We start from the raw sequence: 15952 nt of genomic DNA, 5'->3' as shown, positions 1-15952 counted from the left end.
TTTCATCTTTAGCTGGCGATGGTATTTAAGGAGGTAGAGCTTGGGCCATTTCAGGGAGTTACTCCATTTTCCTGAGTCTCTCTCATGTATACAGGAGGTATGCATGTAATTCAGCATTTGTTGGTTTTTCACTTCTTAATTTTTTATTATGGGGGTGGGAGGTGGTCTCAGCCGAGAGCCCAGAAGGGTAGAGGGAATTGGTTACCCTGCCCCTAATAGGGTTCTTCTCTGCCATCATACTCCATTTCCCTCTCCCTATACTTCCACAATCATCCTTCGAGGCTGTGATAAAGGCCCATCGTTCCTGTGACCCTTCCCATCCTCCTGGCCTGTCCCCAGTCCACACCTGCACAGCACCTACCACACGGTTAAACCACTCCTGGTGGTTCTCTAAATGCCTCATATAAGCAGACATCTTTTCTCTTCACTGAACTACGAAATGACCCGAGGAGGAAACCATGCCTTGCCTTCTTTACTCAGTTTAGCATCCTGCCCAATCCTGAGCTCAAGGAAGCACTAGTGGGCCAACAGAAGTTACTCAGTGGGGCAGGGGAAAAAAAAAGTGCAGGCAGCCTCTACCAGAAACCGTGGCCCAGAGCAATCCAGGATACTCCTCAGTTCTGGGCACTAGAGGTGGTCCTAGCAGTTGCATGAGCTGCAGGAAATATCCTAACTGACTTGTGTGAGTCAATAGTGATCAGTTTATCACATACAGATGAGAAATCTGAATCATCCCTGATACGTGTGACATAAAATGCCAGTTCAAATGTGTGAATTCATAAAGTGTGGGGTATAAGTAAGCCATGTAACAGAAAAACAGTACACTTGGAGCAAATTCTGTCTTTGCCACTTACTGGCTACAGGACTTGGAGCCTGATATTTACCTTCTGAGAACTTCACTTTTGTCAGCTAGCTGCAATAATAGTCCTGATTCCTTGTTTTCTCAAAGTATGTTTGAGTGTCAAGGGAATACCTACTGCTATTTTTCCTCTCCCCCGTGAGAATGTATTCCATGAAGCAGACTTAATCCATTTTCCTTTTTACTCTAACCCCAGAGCTGGCACACAGTTGACACTTGATAAATATTTGCTGAAAGAATGAATAAATGAGGCAACTGATACCAAGACACACTGCAAATGTCAGGTGCATCATTATTATTTTATAATTAGCGTATCGGTCAAAGCCATTCTAAAAACAGGCTTCCCCTCCTGGCCACCTGCTGTGCATACTTCAGAACCCCCTCTGGGACAAATCCTGCCTCCTCCCCTCAGCCCAGGCAGCACAGTAAGATTTCTGGTGGTGGGCTCAGAGAATCTGGGAGAGCTTCTGTGAGGACCAAGTAACCATCAGTCGTTTGAATCAGAAATGAGTGTTATGGTAACCTCCTCAGTAGCAGAAAGAAGAATGTTAAAAAAATGTTATCCAAATAACAAGTGAAATGTAACACAGAGCTGTGAAAAGACCTTTGTTTTTATGTTTCCTTTAAGTGTTCATAGGTTCTTAGTGGGGTTTTTTTGTTTGTTTGTTTGTTTGTTTTTCACTATATTATCCCATTTAGCTTTTGCAGTTACTTCCAGAGAGATACTCTGTTAACAGCATTTTAAAGATAGGGAAATACACTCAGAGAAGTTATGTGATTTGCTGAAGGTCACACAGCTTTTAAGTGGCAGACCCATAATTCCAACCCAGGTCCTCTAGTCTCTGTGCTGTTTCTGCTGCACTCAAGTTACTTAGCTCTCAAATGGCCATAAACATGTAGAAATCAGTCTCACAACTGTCTTTTAATAGTAAGAAAAATGTAAAAGCTGTCATTGACGCAAGCCAGTGACTAGCTGATGACTGGTGGCTACTCTCCTAAGAGTCATTCCTGTACATACACTTACAGGGGTGCATGTGTGCATGTGTGCCTATGTGTGTTTGTACATTCACAACCCAGACCAAAACCACTGCTATCTCCTCAGTAGGTTTTAGAGGCCAGAGGCCAGGGCACTACTCAAGAGCATTAGCAGTTTTTTTTTTTTAAGATTTACTTATGTATTTATGGAGGCAGGGGCAGTGGGATCTCAAGCAGACTGCGCTGAGCACAGATCCTGACATGGGGTTTGATCTCAGGACCCCAAGATCATGACCTGAGTTGAAACCAAGAGTCACTCAACTGACTGCACCACCCAGGTGCCCCACAAACAATTAACTAGAGAATCTTTTACTTTCAGAAGACTGATTATGAACTCGATGAATATGCACTTTCTCTTGCATTTCACTTTTTTCCTTTACTTGCCTTGATTAAACCCAGAATATTCCAACCCTGATTTGTCATATCCTCTATGGTACTTTCATAGATGTGTATTAATAGCACAAAATGAAGGTTTCTTAAACACCTGTACTCATATATGATAAGTGACACATAGTCATGACATAGTCATAACCCATAACATTCTGGACAGTGAGTGGCGAGAGTCTCTCAGCCCACAGGTAAACTCGGGAAGGGGTTCTGGGTCTGCTGCTCACCTTGGGTAGCTTTCTCCTCTGGAGGAACAATGACATAGCATCCCGGCCTGAGTTATGTGGCATCACTTCTTTGACTTCAATGGTATCATCAGACAGAAAGTAATGCAGAATGAGCTCCCTTCGGTCCCCAAACAGGGTAGCTGAGTCGTCCCATAGGCAGAAGAAACGTAAAACCTTCCTATCATACTCAAGGAACTGCTTCAGGGTGTCTAAGGACTCATAGGGGCGTAAAGGCTTCATGCAATCTAGAGTCTGAAAAGGGAAAAAAAAAGTCAAGAACAGCAGTTGTGCATGATCACTTCTGGGATGCAAGCAATCAAAGAACGTAAAGATACCTTTCCCACTGACTATTCTGTGATATTTTTTTAAAGGTCAACTGACTAATGACATAGATATATATACATCTACAACCAGCTGTCACCTTAAAATTACAGTCAAGTAGTAGGAAGCTTTTAATATTAAGCAGTGTTGAGGGGGACCTTGATGGGATGAGCACTGGGTGTTATTCTATATGTTGGCAAATTGAACACCAATAAAAAATAAATTTATATAAAAAATATATTAAGCAGTGTTTTAATACACGAAAATACACTTCTATGACGCCTTTGAAAACTGGTTTTTCTCCAAGACTTAAAATTCTTAGGAACACACAAAACTCATGTGTGGTGACAGAAATTAGAACGGTAATTGCCTCTGGGATTGACCGGAAAGGGGGAGAAGGGAACTTTCTGGGGTGATGGAAATATTCCGTATCTTGATTTGTCACTTACTAAATTGCATACATTTTCCAAAACTTGTTGATCTAATGCTTAAGACTTATCCATCTGAGTCTATGTTAATTATATCTCAACCCCCTCCCCCCAAAAAAAACCTGCTCATCTTTTTGCTGAGAATTCCTATCTGTATATCCTTCTTATTCATCCAAAGATTTTTGTAAAAGTAAAAGGGAAGAAACACAATCACAGTTTTATTTTACTCCAAAGCTTTATAGATCAAGGATCAGAAAGGACAGGAGCAGAGCAAATGGAGAATTTCCCAAGCCACCCAGAACCGCTGCGTGGGTTCTGTTGCCCAGCCCAGGTACCACTACTTCTATGATCTTCTTGGTGTGACTCTATTTGCATGTTCTCGGCCCTGTCTTGGGAGCAAAACTGCCCTCATTCTATCTGATGTAGCCAAACGGGATCATTATATAAGTGCTCATTGGCAAGGAAGGAGTCCCCTGTCAGCTTATGTAATCATATCTGTCAATTCTCAGAATCCTCTATCTGTCCAGGGCAGTCTGGGTACAGACTAACTGCAAGATTGGAGGAGACATCATGGCCTTCCAGGGGCTCTTACCCTTCTTCTACATCCTGGATATTTAAATGAAATTATGGCACCTCTACTTTCATCAACTGAAAAATATTTCTTTGGCATTCTAAGGCCTTTAAGGAATGCATTATTGATTATATACCATTGAGACTCTTTTCAGTTTAAGTTAAATTGTTTAATTTTAACTTTATAGTTGAAGGTAGCAAACATTGGAGAAGTAAATGCATTAAAGTCAATATAAAAGCCTCTTATTAAACTCCTAATTTTCCACAGATTGCTATATTTATTGAAGAGCTTTCTCCCCGAGGGATTAAATGCAAAAATTATTTTCCCAACCTGAAAGGAAATTAGTTAAAACATTTCTTGGCTGTTCCTGGTATTTATTCTCTATTCCTGGCACAAAAGATTTTTTTTCTTCATAAACCTATGAAATGGCACAGTGCTCTCTGTATTTAATAAAATGCATCATCATCCGTAATCGCTATCATATAATACCAACTGTGAGTGAATGAGTGCAGCCATATGCAAGAGGTGGTAATTCATATGGATCCATTCTTTTAGGTTCTCTCTTCTCATTGTAAAGACTCTATGTTTATCTAGGCTCTTTCATCTAGGGCATTTGGAAAAAATAAAAATAAACCCAAACTATAAATCTGTTCATATGCCAATATACACAGGTATAATTCCACAGGGACTTCACCTTAAATATTCCAGGATCAACAATATATATTTTTCAGGAGGGCTGCATGCTTACAACATTAAAGAATAACTCTACTGGGGTCAGGAGGTGGAACAGATGAATGACCCTACACTTAGCTTTAAAAAAAGATATCAAAACAGAATCTGGGTGTTATATGTTGGCAAATCGAACTTCAATTAAAAAAATATATATATGGGGCAGCCCAGGTGGCTCAGCGGTGTAGTGCTGCCTTCAGTCCAGGGCCTGATCCTGGAGTCCCGGGATCGAGTCCCACATCGAGCTCCCTGCATGGAGCCTGCTTCTCCATCTGCCTGTCTCTGCCTGCCTCTCTCTCTCTCTCTGTGTCTCTCATGAATAAATAAATAAAATCATAAAATATATATATGGAAAAAAAGAGGGTCCAGGTCCCCAAATTTCCACTGACTGATAAATGGATAAAGAAGTAAATGGGATACTACTCAGTCATGAAAAATAATCAAATCTTGCCATTTGCAACAATATGGATTAAGCTAGAGGGTACTATGCTGAGCAAAATAGGTCAGTCAGAGAAAGACAAATAAGAGATGAACATAGGTCTGAGAAAGAGGGAAAAGGGAAAGAGGGAAGCAAACCTTAAGAGACTCTTTTTTTTCTAAGATTTTATTTATTTATTCATGAGCGACACAGGCACAGGGAAAAGCAGGCTCCATGCAGGGAGCCCGATGGGGGACTCGATCCCAGGTCTCCAGGATCAGGCCCTGGGCCGAAGGTGGCGCTAAACCACTGGGCCACCCGGGCTACCCACCATAAGAGACTCTTAATGATAGAGGACACACTGAGGATTCCTGGAGGGGTGGTGGGTGGGGGATGAGCTAAATGGGTGCTGGGCATTAAGGACGGCACTTGTGATGAGTGCTGGGTGTTATATGTAAGTGATGAGTCACTAAATTCTACTCCTGCAACCAATATTCCACTGTATATTAGCTAACTAGACTTTAGGTGAAAATGTGAAAAAGGAAAAAAAAAAAAGAATCAAAGGAGAACTTTATTCTAAATTTCATGTTATCTTTCTGCAAGGAAATTACTTACAACTTTTAGAGACAATAGGAATGAGACTAAACTGATGTACAGGAATAGAAATGAGAATAGTAGTTATCTATCCCAGGGTGGGAAGAGCGATTAGAGAAAACCAAGAGGGGGGATCCCTGGGTGGCTCAGCAGTTTAGCGCCTGCCTTTGGCCCAGGGCGCAATCCCGGAGTCCCGGGATCAAGTCCCGCATCAGGCTCCCGGCATGGAGCCTGCTTCTCCCTCCTCCTGTGTCTCTGCCTCTCTCTCTCTCTGTCTATCATAAGTAAATAAATCTTTAAAAAAAAAAAAGAAAAGGAAAAAACCAAGAGGAAGTTTCTGGCAAGATAGACACATTCTGTATCTTGATTTGGGTGTGGATTACATGAGTGTATGCATTTGTTAGAATTCACCCATCTGGACAGCCTGGGTGGCTCAGCGGTTTAGCACCACCTTCAGCCCAGGGCCTGATCCTGGAGACCCAGGATCGAGTCCCACACTGGGCTCCTTGCATAGAGCCTGCTTCTCCCTCTGCCTGTGTCTCTGCCTCTCTTTCTCTCTGTGTCTCTCATGAATAAATAAATAAGATCTTTAAAAAAAAAAAAAAAGAATTCACCCAACTGAACACTTAATTTCTGTGTATTTTAACTGTCTAATCATACTTCAATAAAAAAAGAAAACAACAATAATGAAATTCTGGGTAAGAAGTATAAGATTTAAGTTGAAATCCCAGTAAGAAGACTGGCTAGGTATGTGACCTTCCACAGGACACTTGCCCTTCTGTGCGTTCAGATTCTTCCATAAAAAGTATAAAATTGGGACCAACAGATCCTTTAAAAAAAAAAAAAAGACATCTTTAGAAAAACAACAATACTACTACTAACACCGGTTCTTGCTTCCCTATACTAACTAGGGTCAGACTTAGAAGACAAACACCCTTTTATAATGGGGTACATCAGACTCATGGTCCTTTTCCACTCCCCTAGAACATCTCTACATCTGATGCCATCATAGCTACAGCTGGGAGTTCTGAGGAAGAAGGAAAAAGGTATACACCCCAAGGCATGGTACAATACATCAGTAGTACAAAAGCAAAAATTGTCCCAGAGTTAGACAACCAAAATGAGAAAAGAGACCAAGTAAGAGTGGACCTAACTCATACTGTTAGAGACCACAAAGCCAATTGTGACTTTTAGAACTTGTCCCATGTAAGCAGCTCACTGCAGACTCCCTACTGTCTGGAAGGTACACTCTCCAAGGGAAGAAGTGGGGGCGGGGGCAGCGAGTGAGACTTTCCTGCCCTGATGTCAACACCCAGAGTTCCCTCTAGCCCAAAGGAGAACAGGACCACTCCAGTGACTAGGACCCCAAAAGTTCTTTCATATCTGCATCAGGAGTATAGATACCCTTTACTGACCCTCCTTTATGGATTCTCATTCTGAACACAAGAACTCATGGATATAACTTCTTACCTCTCTTCGTATCTTCATGTAAGGATCTTCTGGACACTGTCCTGGGGGGTTTAATTTGACTCCAATTTTCTTCAAAAAGTTTTTTGTGAATGTATCACAGTCATAAATCTTGAATGTCCGGCCATAAAAGATAATGTCTATGTTGATATTAAAATGATGCACAGTATAAAACTGATCTTCATCAGGAGGTGGGAGAGAAATCCGCTGACGCCGGATAGAAGTCCCTATGGTATGGAACAAAATACAGCTGTTTCACCGGTGGCTAACAACGTCAGAGCACATCTCTATAACAACCCTAAATGCTTTCCCACAACAGGGCAGTGGGCAAAGGACAGGTTCTCGGAGGCAGCATTCATGTGTTCAATTCTGAGGGTACCCAAGGGAGCAGAGACTTCTGAGATCCACAGTTATTGACCAGCCTTGTATGTTATTAATGTTGCCTAAGTGGCACTAGGGAAATATTTTAATAAACTATAAAGATTAGGGAGCGAAGAAGGGCACAAACACACAGTGACCTAATGTGCTACTACCATCATGTCTGTTTCCAGAACAAGCATGCTCACTGTCACCCACTAGCACTCAAAGTGAGCACAAGTAACAAGGCAGTAAGATGTCAAAGCAAAGTTCTCACAAAAATGCATATTCTTGGCTCAAAAAAAATTAGCTAATAAGCTTCAATATGGCAGGTGTCAACACCACGATTTATAGCTTCCATAAGCATGAATGACTTCATGCTACTCTGAAACTTCATGGAATCTTCTTTCCTCTACCAAACATTTCTCCCTCCACCCAATCACCTCTACAAAGCAATGCTTATCAGAGGCTTCATCATCTTAGACAGTGTTCTGGGCCAAAGGTTCTGGATCTCATTCCATCTTTTACTTCTGACCCTATGATGCCCATACACATCTCCTCTTGAGAATGAGCCCGGGTCCCCTGAGTATACCCAAAATGGGGTCGGCCACTGGCGGTAAGAGTGTTCACTTCCTAGATGAGTATACCAACTACACCATACCATACCTGTCAACTTTCCCAAATACTGCTGAAACCTGTTGTCAAGAATTGTTTAGGGTTTGAGATTTTATCCTACTTGCAAGCTCACAAGGTCCACGTAAATCCTGCCCATGTGGTGGATTATATTACAGGAGATGAACCCTCAGTTTAGGGAACCCAAATCTTTTATAATGGACAATAAGCATGCCTGCTTTTTTTGTCTCACAGGGAGGCATTAGCTTTCTTAGACTAGATCGTAAGCATGTCCTTCCTTTGTTCTGGAAGGAGACACCAACTCTATCTTCCAAGGCTATGAGCAAACCTGCACTTTGCTCCAGAGGGAGAGACCATCTTTGTCTTCCTTGAAGAAACAGCCAAGAACAAAGAGCAGTTGGTGCCTCTGCTTACAAGATCTCTCAATGCAAGGTACTCATAGAGAAGGGTCTCTCAACATCTGTGACTGACTTTGGGCTGAGAATCTACTCTGAGAGTAAAGGGAAAAGAAAGAGAAAAGGTGAGCAGGGCAAACTGAACTAATGGTTCAAGTCAAAGTGGCTTGTGTGACCTCTGTATGGAAGTATTTTAGTATAAAGATGTCAAGCAATCTTCTTCATATTTTATATAACACTGAGAACGGCACCTTTTTCTGAACTCTAGAAACACTGAGAAATTCTCCATTCCTATTCATTATGAAGCATTTAATGAATATCTTCATGTGCCAGGAACTATGTTGAGCTCTGTTCCATTTTTCTCCTAATCATCTTTTCACTCTGTTAAGGGGAAATGAACTAAAATCATTTTCATCTTCTTTTCTTCGTAGCAATTTTTAATTACTTGGTACATTAAATTAAAATAATAAAACTATAAAATTAGAACTGGCCTAGAATATTTTTAAATGTACTACATAAAAGATGATATAATTTTACTGCAAAAAAATTATACTTCAATTAGCCTTTAATTCATGCCACTGAAAACAGTATGCAAATTATTTAATCATTCAAGATTAGACATTTAGAACAAATTGCATACTTAAACATCTATAAAAGCATGGGCATTTCAGGTATTTTCAGAAACTATTATATATCTCTTTAAAAATACTTATATTGTGACAGTTTTTAAGATATATAAATATAAAATTTATTCAACAGCCAGGAGCTTGTCCAGAAATTCCATCTATCTTGCATTTGTACTTCATTATAAAAATTCAAATAAGCAAGTTAGTGCTGATTTCTGTTTAGTAAGACTTTGAATAAGACTCTTCTATTTTTCTAGGTGGAAAGAATCGGCCCACCTACAGAGCTTTCAAATAATAATAATCAGAATCATCATCAGAACACTAGGATACACTTTCATATACATTTTCTCATTTAATCTTCACTAATCCCGTGAGGTAGATAATGCACAAAATATAAATATTCTGTTTATGGATGAGAAAAGCAAGGTTCAGTGTGGTCAAGTGATGTGCCCAAGGTCACGCTCTGACAAATGGCAGATCTTGGATCTGAATTTTGAAGCTCTAAGTAAATATCAGCACTTTCTGGGGCACCTGGCTGGCTCAGTCAGAAGAGCATGTGACTCTTGATCTCGGGGTCGTGAGTTTGAGCCCCATGTTGGATGTAAAGATTACTTAAAAGTAAACTCTTAATAAACAAATAAATATCAGCACTTTCTGCAGTTTGCACAAAACTATATCTCACTGAACTCCAGCCATAAATTACTTAAGTGAAGGAGCGGAGGGAGCATTATAGACCAAACCGGATAGAAACAGGGAGAAGAGAGAGAGAAGATGGAGCTACTCTTCCAAAAGAACAGCCTCACTGTCCTCTAAAGGCAATTTTCTGGAGATAACCCACTTGCCTGCTGCAGCAATGCCCCCTCCAGGGCCAAGGTCACTTCATTCCCTGCACTCTCCCCCTCAGGGGCCTGCATATCCCAGACTCTCACACTTCCTTATCTGTGATCCCACACTTCTCTTGTAGATGGTTCTTCAAAGAGCCCAGAGAAGCAATTTGTGGTAACACAGAAGCGCCATCACCTTTCATGGGTTGAGAAGAGAAGACAGGCCTAATGCTAAACATGAACATTTTTAATAACAAGAAATCCAACGTCACAACTCCACATTAATCAGAAAACTAACATGGGCCTTTGGGAACGGACAGTTGTCCAAGAGCTTTCAATAATGTATTCGTGGCATCTCTCAACTGTGTCCTTTGGGGGGTTGAAAAGTTCTATTTATTGATATTTTCGTATTCTTAAGTCCTCCAGGATAAATGGCAGAAACTCCACCTGCAAGAATTTGTTCTGGAGTATCAAAGAAAGGGGCAGGATGTCATGTCTTTGGCACACACTGTGGAGCACCTGAGATCATCAAAGTATATAAATAAAAATAATGCTATAAAATGGAAAAACGAGAACGAAAGTACCGTATCTGCCCTTTAAATTTTTAAACGTCTGCCTTCTTGACTGCCCCATAAAGACAATTTGGGCAGATGTCCAGGCATCGGGTGCCTGCTTTTAAGCTCCTCCTGATCTTCAAATTTTATAGCTCTCTCTTTTTAAAGGCCCTGCTATCTGATTATACTCTGCAAGCTTTAACTTTCTAGCATGTCCCTGTGGTTTAAATCAAAATGATGATATATCCATTTATGTTTAATGCATTTGCAGTTCATTCATTTGGGACTTACCTTAGATCTTTGCTCATACCACTCAATTTGGTTTTTAGAAATTCACCTTCCAGAAGTAAGACTCCAACCTCTTACCTCTATCTTAGTTTTCAGTATGTTTCATTCATTTTAGTAACACTGCAGACCTAGGATACATCGAGTCTAAAGATAGGTATTTGTTAGGTGAATAAACATTCAATTGGAATTGCCACTTGTTACCGTGACTACTATGTTAGAACCCAAAAAAATTAAGACCTTTCACTGTGATCAGACATGACAGAGTATTTTTTTCTCCTGTTTTTTTAAAGATTTATTTATTTATTCATGAGAGACACACACAGAGAGAGAGAGAGAGAGGCAGAGATATAGGCAGAAGAAGCAGGCTCTGCGGGGAGCCTGAGCGGGACTCGATCCCGCATCCCTGTCTCACACCCTGAGCAGAAGGCAGGCACTAAACTGCTGAGCCATTATGGTGTCCCTTTTTTCTCATGTTTACAACTATTCCTTTGCTGAACTGACTATTCCAGGGACGCCTGGATGGCTCAGCTATTTAGCGCCTGCCTTTGGCTCAAGGCATGATCCTGAAGTCCTGGGATTGAGTCCCACATTGGGCTCCCCACTTGGAGGCTGCTTCTCCACCTGCCTGTGTCTCTGCCTCTCTCTGTGTCTCTCATGAATAAACAAAATCTTAAAAAATAATAAAATAAAAATAAAATGACTTCCATCTTCATTTTTATAAAAGATCCTCTTTGGAGGTTTGGCTTCATAAGAATAACTTTAAAGATTTTATTTATTTATTCATGAGAGACAGTGAGAGAGAGAGAGAGAGAGAGAGAGAGAGGCAGGCACAGACACAGGCAGAGGGAGAAGCAGGCTCCATACAGGGAACCCGACGTGGGACTCAATCCGGGGTCTCCAGGATCAGGCCCTAGGCTGAAGGCGGCGCTAAACCGCTGAGCCACCAGGGCTGCCCAGAATAACTTTTCATACAGATAGCCTGACATCTATTTTGTAGCAAAAGAATACAAGGGCAGCCCCGGTGGCTCAGCAGTTTAGCACTGCCTTCAGCCCAAGGTGTGATCCTGGAGACCTGGGATCGAGTCCCAGGTCAGGCTACCTGCATGGAGCCTGCTTCTCCCTCTGCCTGTGTCTCTGCCTCTCTCTCTCCCTCTGTGTCTCTCATGAATAAATAAAATCTTTAAAAAAATACAAAATTTAAAATCTTACACCTCTGATCATAATAAGAATAATCCTGGGATGCCTGGGTGGCTCAAGGGTTGAGCATCGGCCTTCAGCTCAGGGTATGATCCTGGGGTCCTGGGATCAAGTCCCACAATAGGCTCCCTGTGGGGATCCTGCTTCTCCTTCTGCCTGTGTCTCTGCCTCTCTTTCTGTATCTCTCATGAATAAATAAATAAAATCTTTAAAAGGAAAAGAAAGACTAATACTGTGTGTGTCCTCCCCCTAGCCACTGGATGAGCCTCAAATGCTAGCATGTTAGGCACTCTAACATCCTCTTGCATTATTGCCTTCTTGCCTTATTTTCCTTACACACCCTAGGATCTGCTCCCAAATATCTCCCAACTCTGCACACCCTCTCCCCCCACTTTCCCACCCTTTTCTCTCATGCTGTTTCCTTTTGGCTAATATGCCTTCCTCTTCCATCTTTATCTGGAGGAAATTCTGAGGTACCACTCCAATGACTTCTTCTCTTTCTAGATACTGGCATTTCTCCTTCTCATCCCTCAAAGTACCTTGATGCCTACTTTATGTTACAGACACGGTCTACCACTTTTCCTTTCCTTTTTTCTTTCCTCCCTTCTCTCCTTTCTTTCTTCAGCAAATATTTATTGAGTAGCCACCATGCACCCAAACACCTGTCTTCACAGGCCACTGATTTACCTCCACTCTTATATTCTACTCTGCTCCATTCAATGACAATCCCTTTGCCAGGGTCCACCCTCTGGGGCTACCAGGTTTAGTACATTGAAATACAGGATACCTAGCTAAGTCTGCATTCTAGATTAACAGTGAATAATTTTAGTATAAGTATGGCCCATGAAATATTTGGGGACATACTAAAAGCCTCACTGCTTATCTGAAAATCAAATCTAGCTAAGCATCTTGTATTTATCTGGGAACCTTACCACCATGCCTCCACTTTACAGGATGCAGTACTTAGATGTAGTATATGTCCAATTTGAATGAATGACATATGAATGTCACATGTGGTAATTACCTGTGCTTGAATCGATTATCTTAGAGTATTAAAAACATATTTTAAAAAGTATGATGTTGAAAGCCCCAACAAGTCACTAGTGGAAATAAGTGTTCTGAACCAAGAACTAAGTGGAAGCCAGTTTTTGACTCCAGGCCTATAGAACCAGAAATTCTTGCAGTGGGCCAGGAGGTTCTGATGACTGCTCTCAACTGACAACAACTGGTATAGACACCTCACCAGAAATTTATGACAGGCTTCTAACCATTAGCCTTTCTTTAGCATAGATTAGTGTGGACTTGGTAGTATTTAATAGTGATTTTGTTAGACAATTGGAAGTAAAACTACTGGGATTAACCTCTGACATTCTTGGCTTGGTGTAATGCTGTTTTAACTACATTCCAACAAAACAACAAATTCTATATATATATGACACATCTAACCAAAAAGAGAGTGATGTTATGGCAAGAAAGAAAAGCAAGGCTTGAAGTGCAACAGTGACTTGACTTATAACGTACATAGATCTCTCTGCCAGCAAGGACTCGTCAACATTAAAAATACGTTGTTCTGATTAGAAGCTGCATGTAACTGAATGCCTATTTTGGCATCATGCCTCTTTTGTTTCTGGCTTATTCCAAACTCCTCCCCGTACCCCTAAAAAAAAGAAATCACATGACAGGAGAGGCAACTAAAAAGGAGGCTCCTTCCTCCAGATGCGCTAATTTCTGAATAGTCAGCTCCACAAAAGAACAAATGTATCTGACTTCCCATTTCACTTGGAAAATAGAGAAACCCTATGGAAGCGACAGGAACATTATCCGTGTGCATCACCTAAATATAACCTAACCCCTTCCCGAGGCCCACAGGTACATAAGCAGCAGTCCCAGGCCACTCAAGACACAACTGAAATAAACACTAACTACCCTGTCCCACTGAAGTCTGAGCCACTGGCTCATTAAGCTTGTTTGTTCTTTTTCCCCCAATCATTTCATTTAGGAAAGCCTGAAGAAGGTGTTTAAGGGATTTTCTAAAGTATCCTCTATCCAAACAGACCTTCCTTAACAAGAATTATCATATTAAATATTTCAAGAAAGACCAGTTTCTTGCTAAATAAACAAAGCTTGATGATAGAGTGGTTATTTGGGTTTGCTTTCCGCACTTCTTGCTATGGCCTGCCAGGTAGCTCTGCTGACAAATTCGGTCTTGTTTCACAGGGAGATGACTGTGTTGAATATATCCCTTGAACTGATCAGAGAGCCAATCAGAAATTCTGAAACTTTCAAGAGACTTTAAAGTTGTCTTTTACTCAGAGCTGTGTTTCCCCACCCCATGCCGAGTCTTTATGACTTAACATTTCCCCCTATTCACCTAAAAATTATTTTCAAATAAATTATTATGACTAACTTCAGTTTGCCTGTGGAATCTGCCGATGTGAGGTTTGAAATCAAGAGGCTGAGAGAATTGAAAAGTCTTATAAAAGCCTTTCCAAGAGCTTCATAGAGGTTGCATTTCCTTTTTCTTCTTGGATGGTTTAACAGAACTAAAGACTCACTAGATGGGGGGCAGTAAGCTGCAGCAATATAAGCTTTCAATTAAAAATAATAATAAAAACAATTCAAGTCACTGTTAAATGTTCAGGATGTCCCATGACCCCCAGTCTCTCATTTGTGTAAATTGGGTGTCATGTGAGGAAGGTAATCAAAAAATAAGCAAAAAGCTTAGTTAGGGAATATGAGAGTAAAGCATTTAAGTAAATATAAGTATGATAAATGTTTATTAATATAAAAGTATTTATGAGAAAATATGTTTTGCTAAGGCAATACTGTTGCTTACATAATTAAACACACTTAAGTAAAACAGATGTTCATAGAATTCAAAAGTTGTGAATTTTCTTTCTGTTCAGAAGTAATTCTTCAAACATTTCCCAATACATTACTCTCAATCTTTAAAAACTGCCTTATAGATCTTTAAAATGATCCTAAAGACGGGAGACTGAGGCCCCCTGTAGGGCTCTGAGTTCAGCACCGAATCCCCTTGAGACATTCTCTCTCTCTCTCCCTTTGCCCCGCCCCCTACACACTCACTCGCACCCTCTCAAATAAATAAATCTTATTAAAAAAAAAAATGACCCTAAAGAGTCTGAAGACTTCTCGACCTTTTACAAAGTGTCATAATTCCATCCAAATAAAAAGGCCCAGGAGCGGAGAGTATGTCAGAGCACAAAGAATAATGAGGACGGCTCATATCTTCTCCCCCCCACACACACCCCCCCGTCAATTCTCACTTTCTCCCCTCCACTAGAAAAAAACAAGTACAGACATTAAATCCAATCTTCTTCCTTTTTCCACCACCTCAGCAGTGCCTCTCTTCCAACCTGGGAGAATAAGCCTGATTCCGTTCATGATCTAAGTACCTTTGATTCCCAGTCCACATCTCCAGTCCTGACTTTCTTCCTGAAAACACACCCCAAGAGTCTACCTGCCTGGTGGGCATCACCATACAGACGCCCTAACCCACTTTCAAAGGCCTCATGTGTCCAAACAAACATACCCCAACTTCAACCCCAGTGTTGCTCCTTGCTCCATGCTTCTGGGTTTTACTGACAGATCACTGTCTTTTCAACCAGAGTGAGCTTCAAGGCAATTAGTTAAGATTTAGATGAAGAAAATTACCTCTTGAAGCCTGTTTGTTTGTTTTACGTAAAAAGTGACAATGACCTACTTTAGATGCTTGTTGGGGGTGGGGGGAGTAAATGAGATAATGATAGAGTAGATACTTCTTTATCACCAGATATTCCCGTTCCTCACTCTCTGTATTTAATTGTTGGTCAAGGCCTATCAAGTCTGCCAATAAAATGTCTCTGTAGTCTTTCCTCTGTTTTCAATTCCTACCCTCATTATCCCGGTTTGTTCTAACTGGTTTGTTTCAACTGTAAAATTCTTGAACTTGTCACCTTGCTCCCTCCCTTTCATCTCCAACCTGCTTGCTATAAGCTCTGTGAGATGGAGGTCTTCTTACTTTTGTCTATTCTCCCAAAAC

General features: G+C 40.9%; 1 protein-coding gene across 2 annotated transcripts in view; it reads right to left on the bottom strand.

Annotated features, from left to right (window-relative positions):
* Positions 1 to 15952, bottom strand: part of EFHC2 (EF-hand domain containing 2) — a 197225-nt gene that overhangs the window by 104054 nt on the left and 77219 nt on the right. For both annotated transcript variants that reach the window (XM_077890289.1, XM_077890290.1), the window contains 2 exons: positions 7040 to 7263; positions 2509 to 2760 (listed from right to left, as the gene is read on the bottom strand). In XM_077890289.1, the coding sequence (XP_077746415.1) occupies positions 2509 to 2760; positions 7040 to 7263 (476 nt within the window). The remainder of the gene's footprint in view (positions 1 to 2508; positions 2761 to 7039; positions 7264 to 15952) is intronic.

This window comes from Canis aureus, chromosome X (assembly GCF_053574225.1).
Source record: "Canis aureus isolate CA01 chromosome X, VMU_Caureus_v.1.0, whole genome shotgun sequence".
Taxonomy (NCBI): domain Eukaryota; kingdom Metazoa; phylum Chordata; class Mammalia; order Carnivora; family Canidae; genus Canis; species Canis aureus.
The sequence above is the reverse complement of the archived record's forward strand: the minus strand, read 5'-3'. Positions and strand labels throughout refer to the sequence as shown.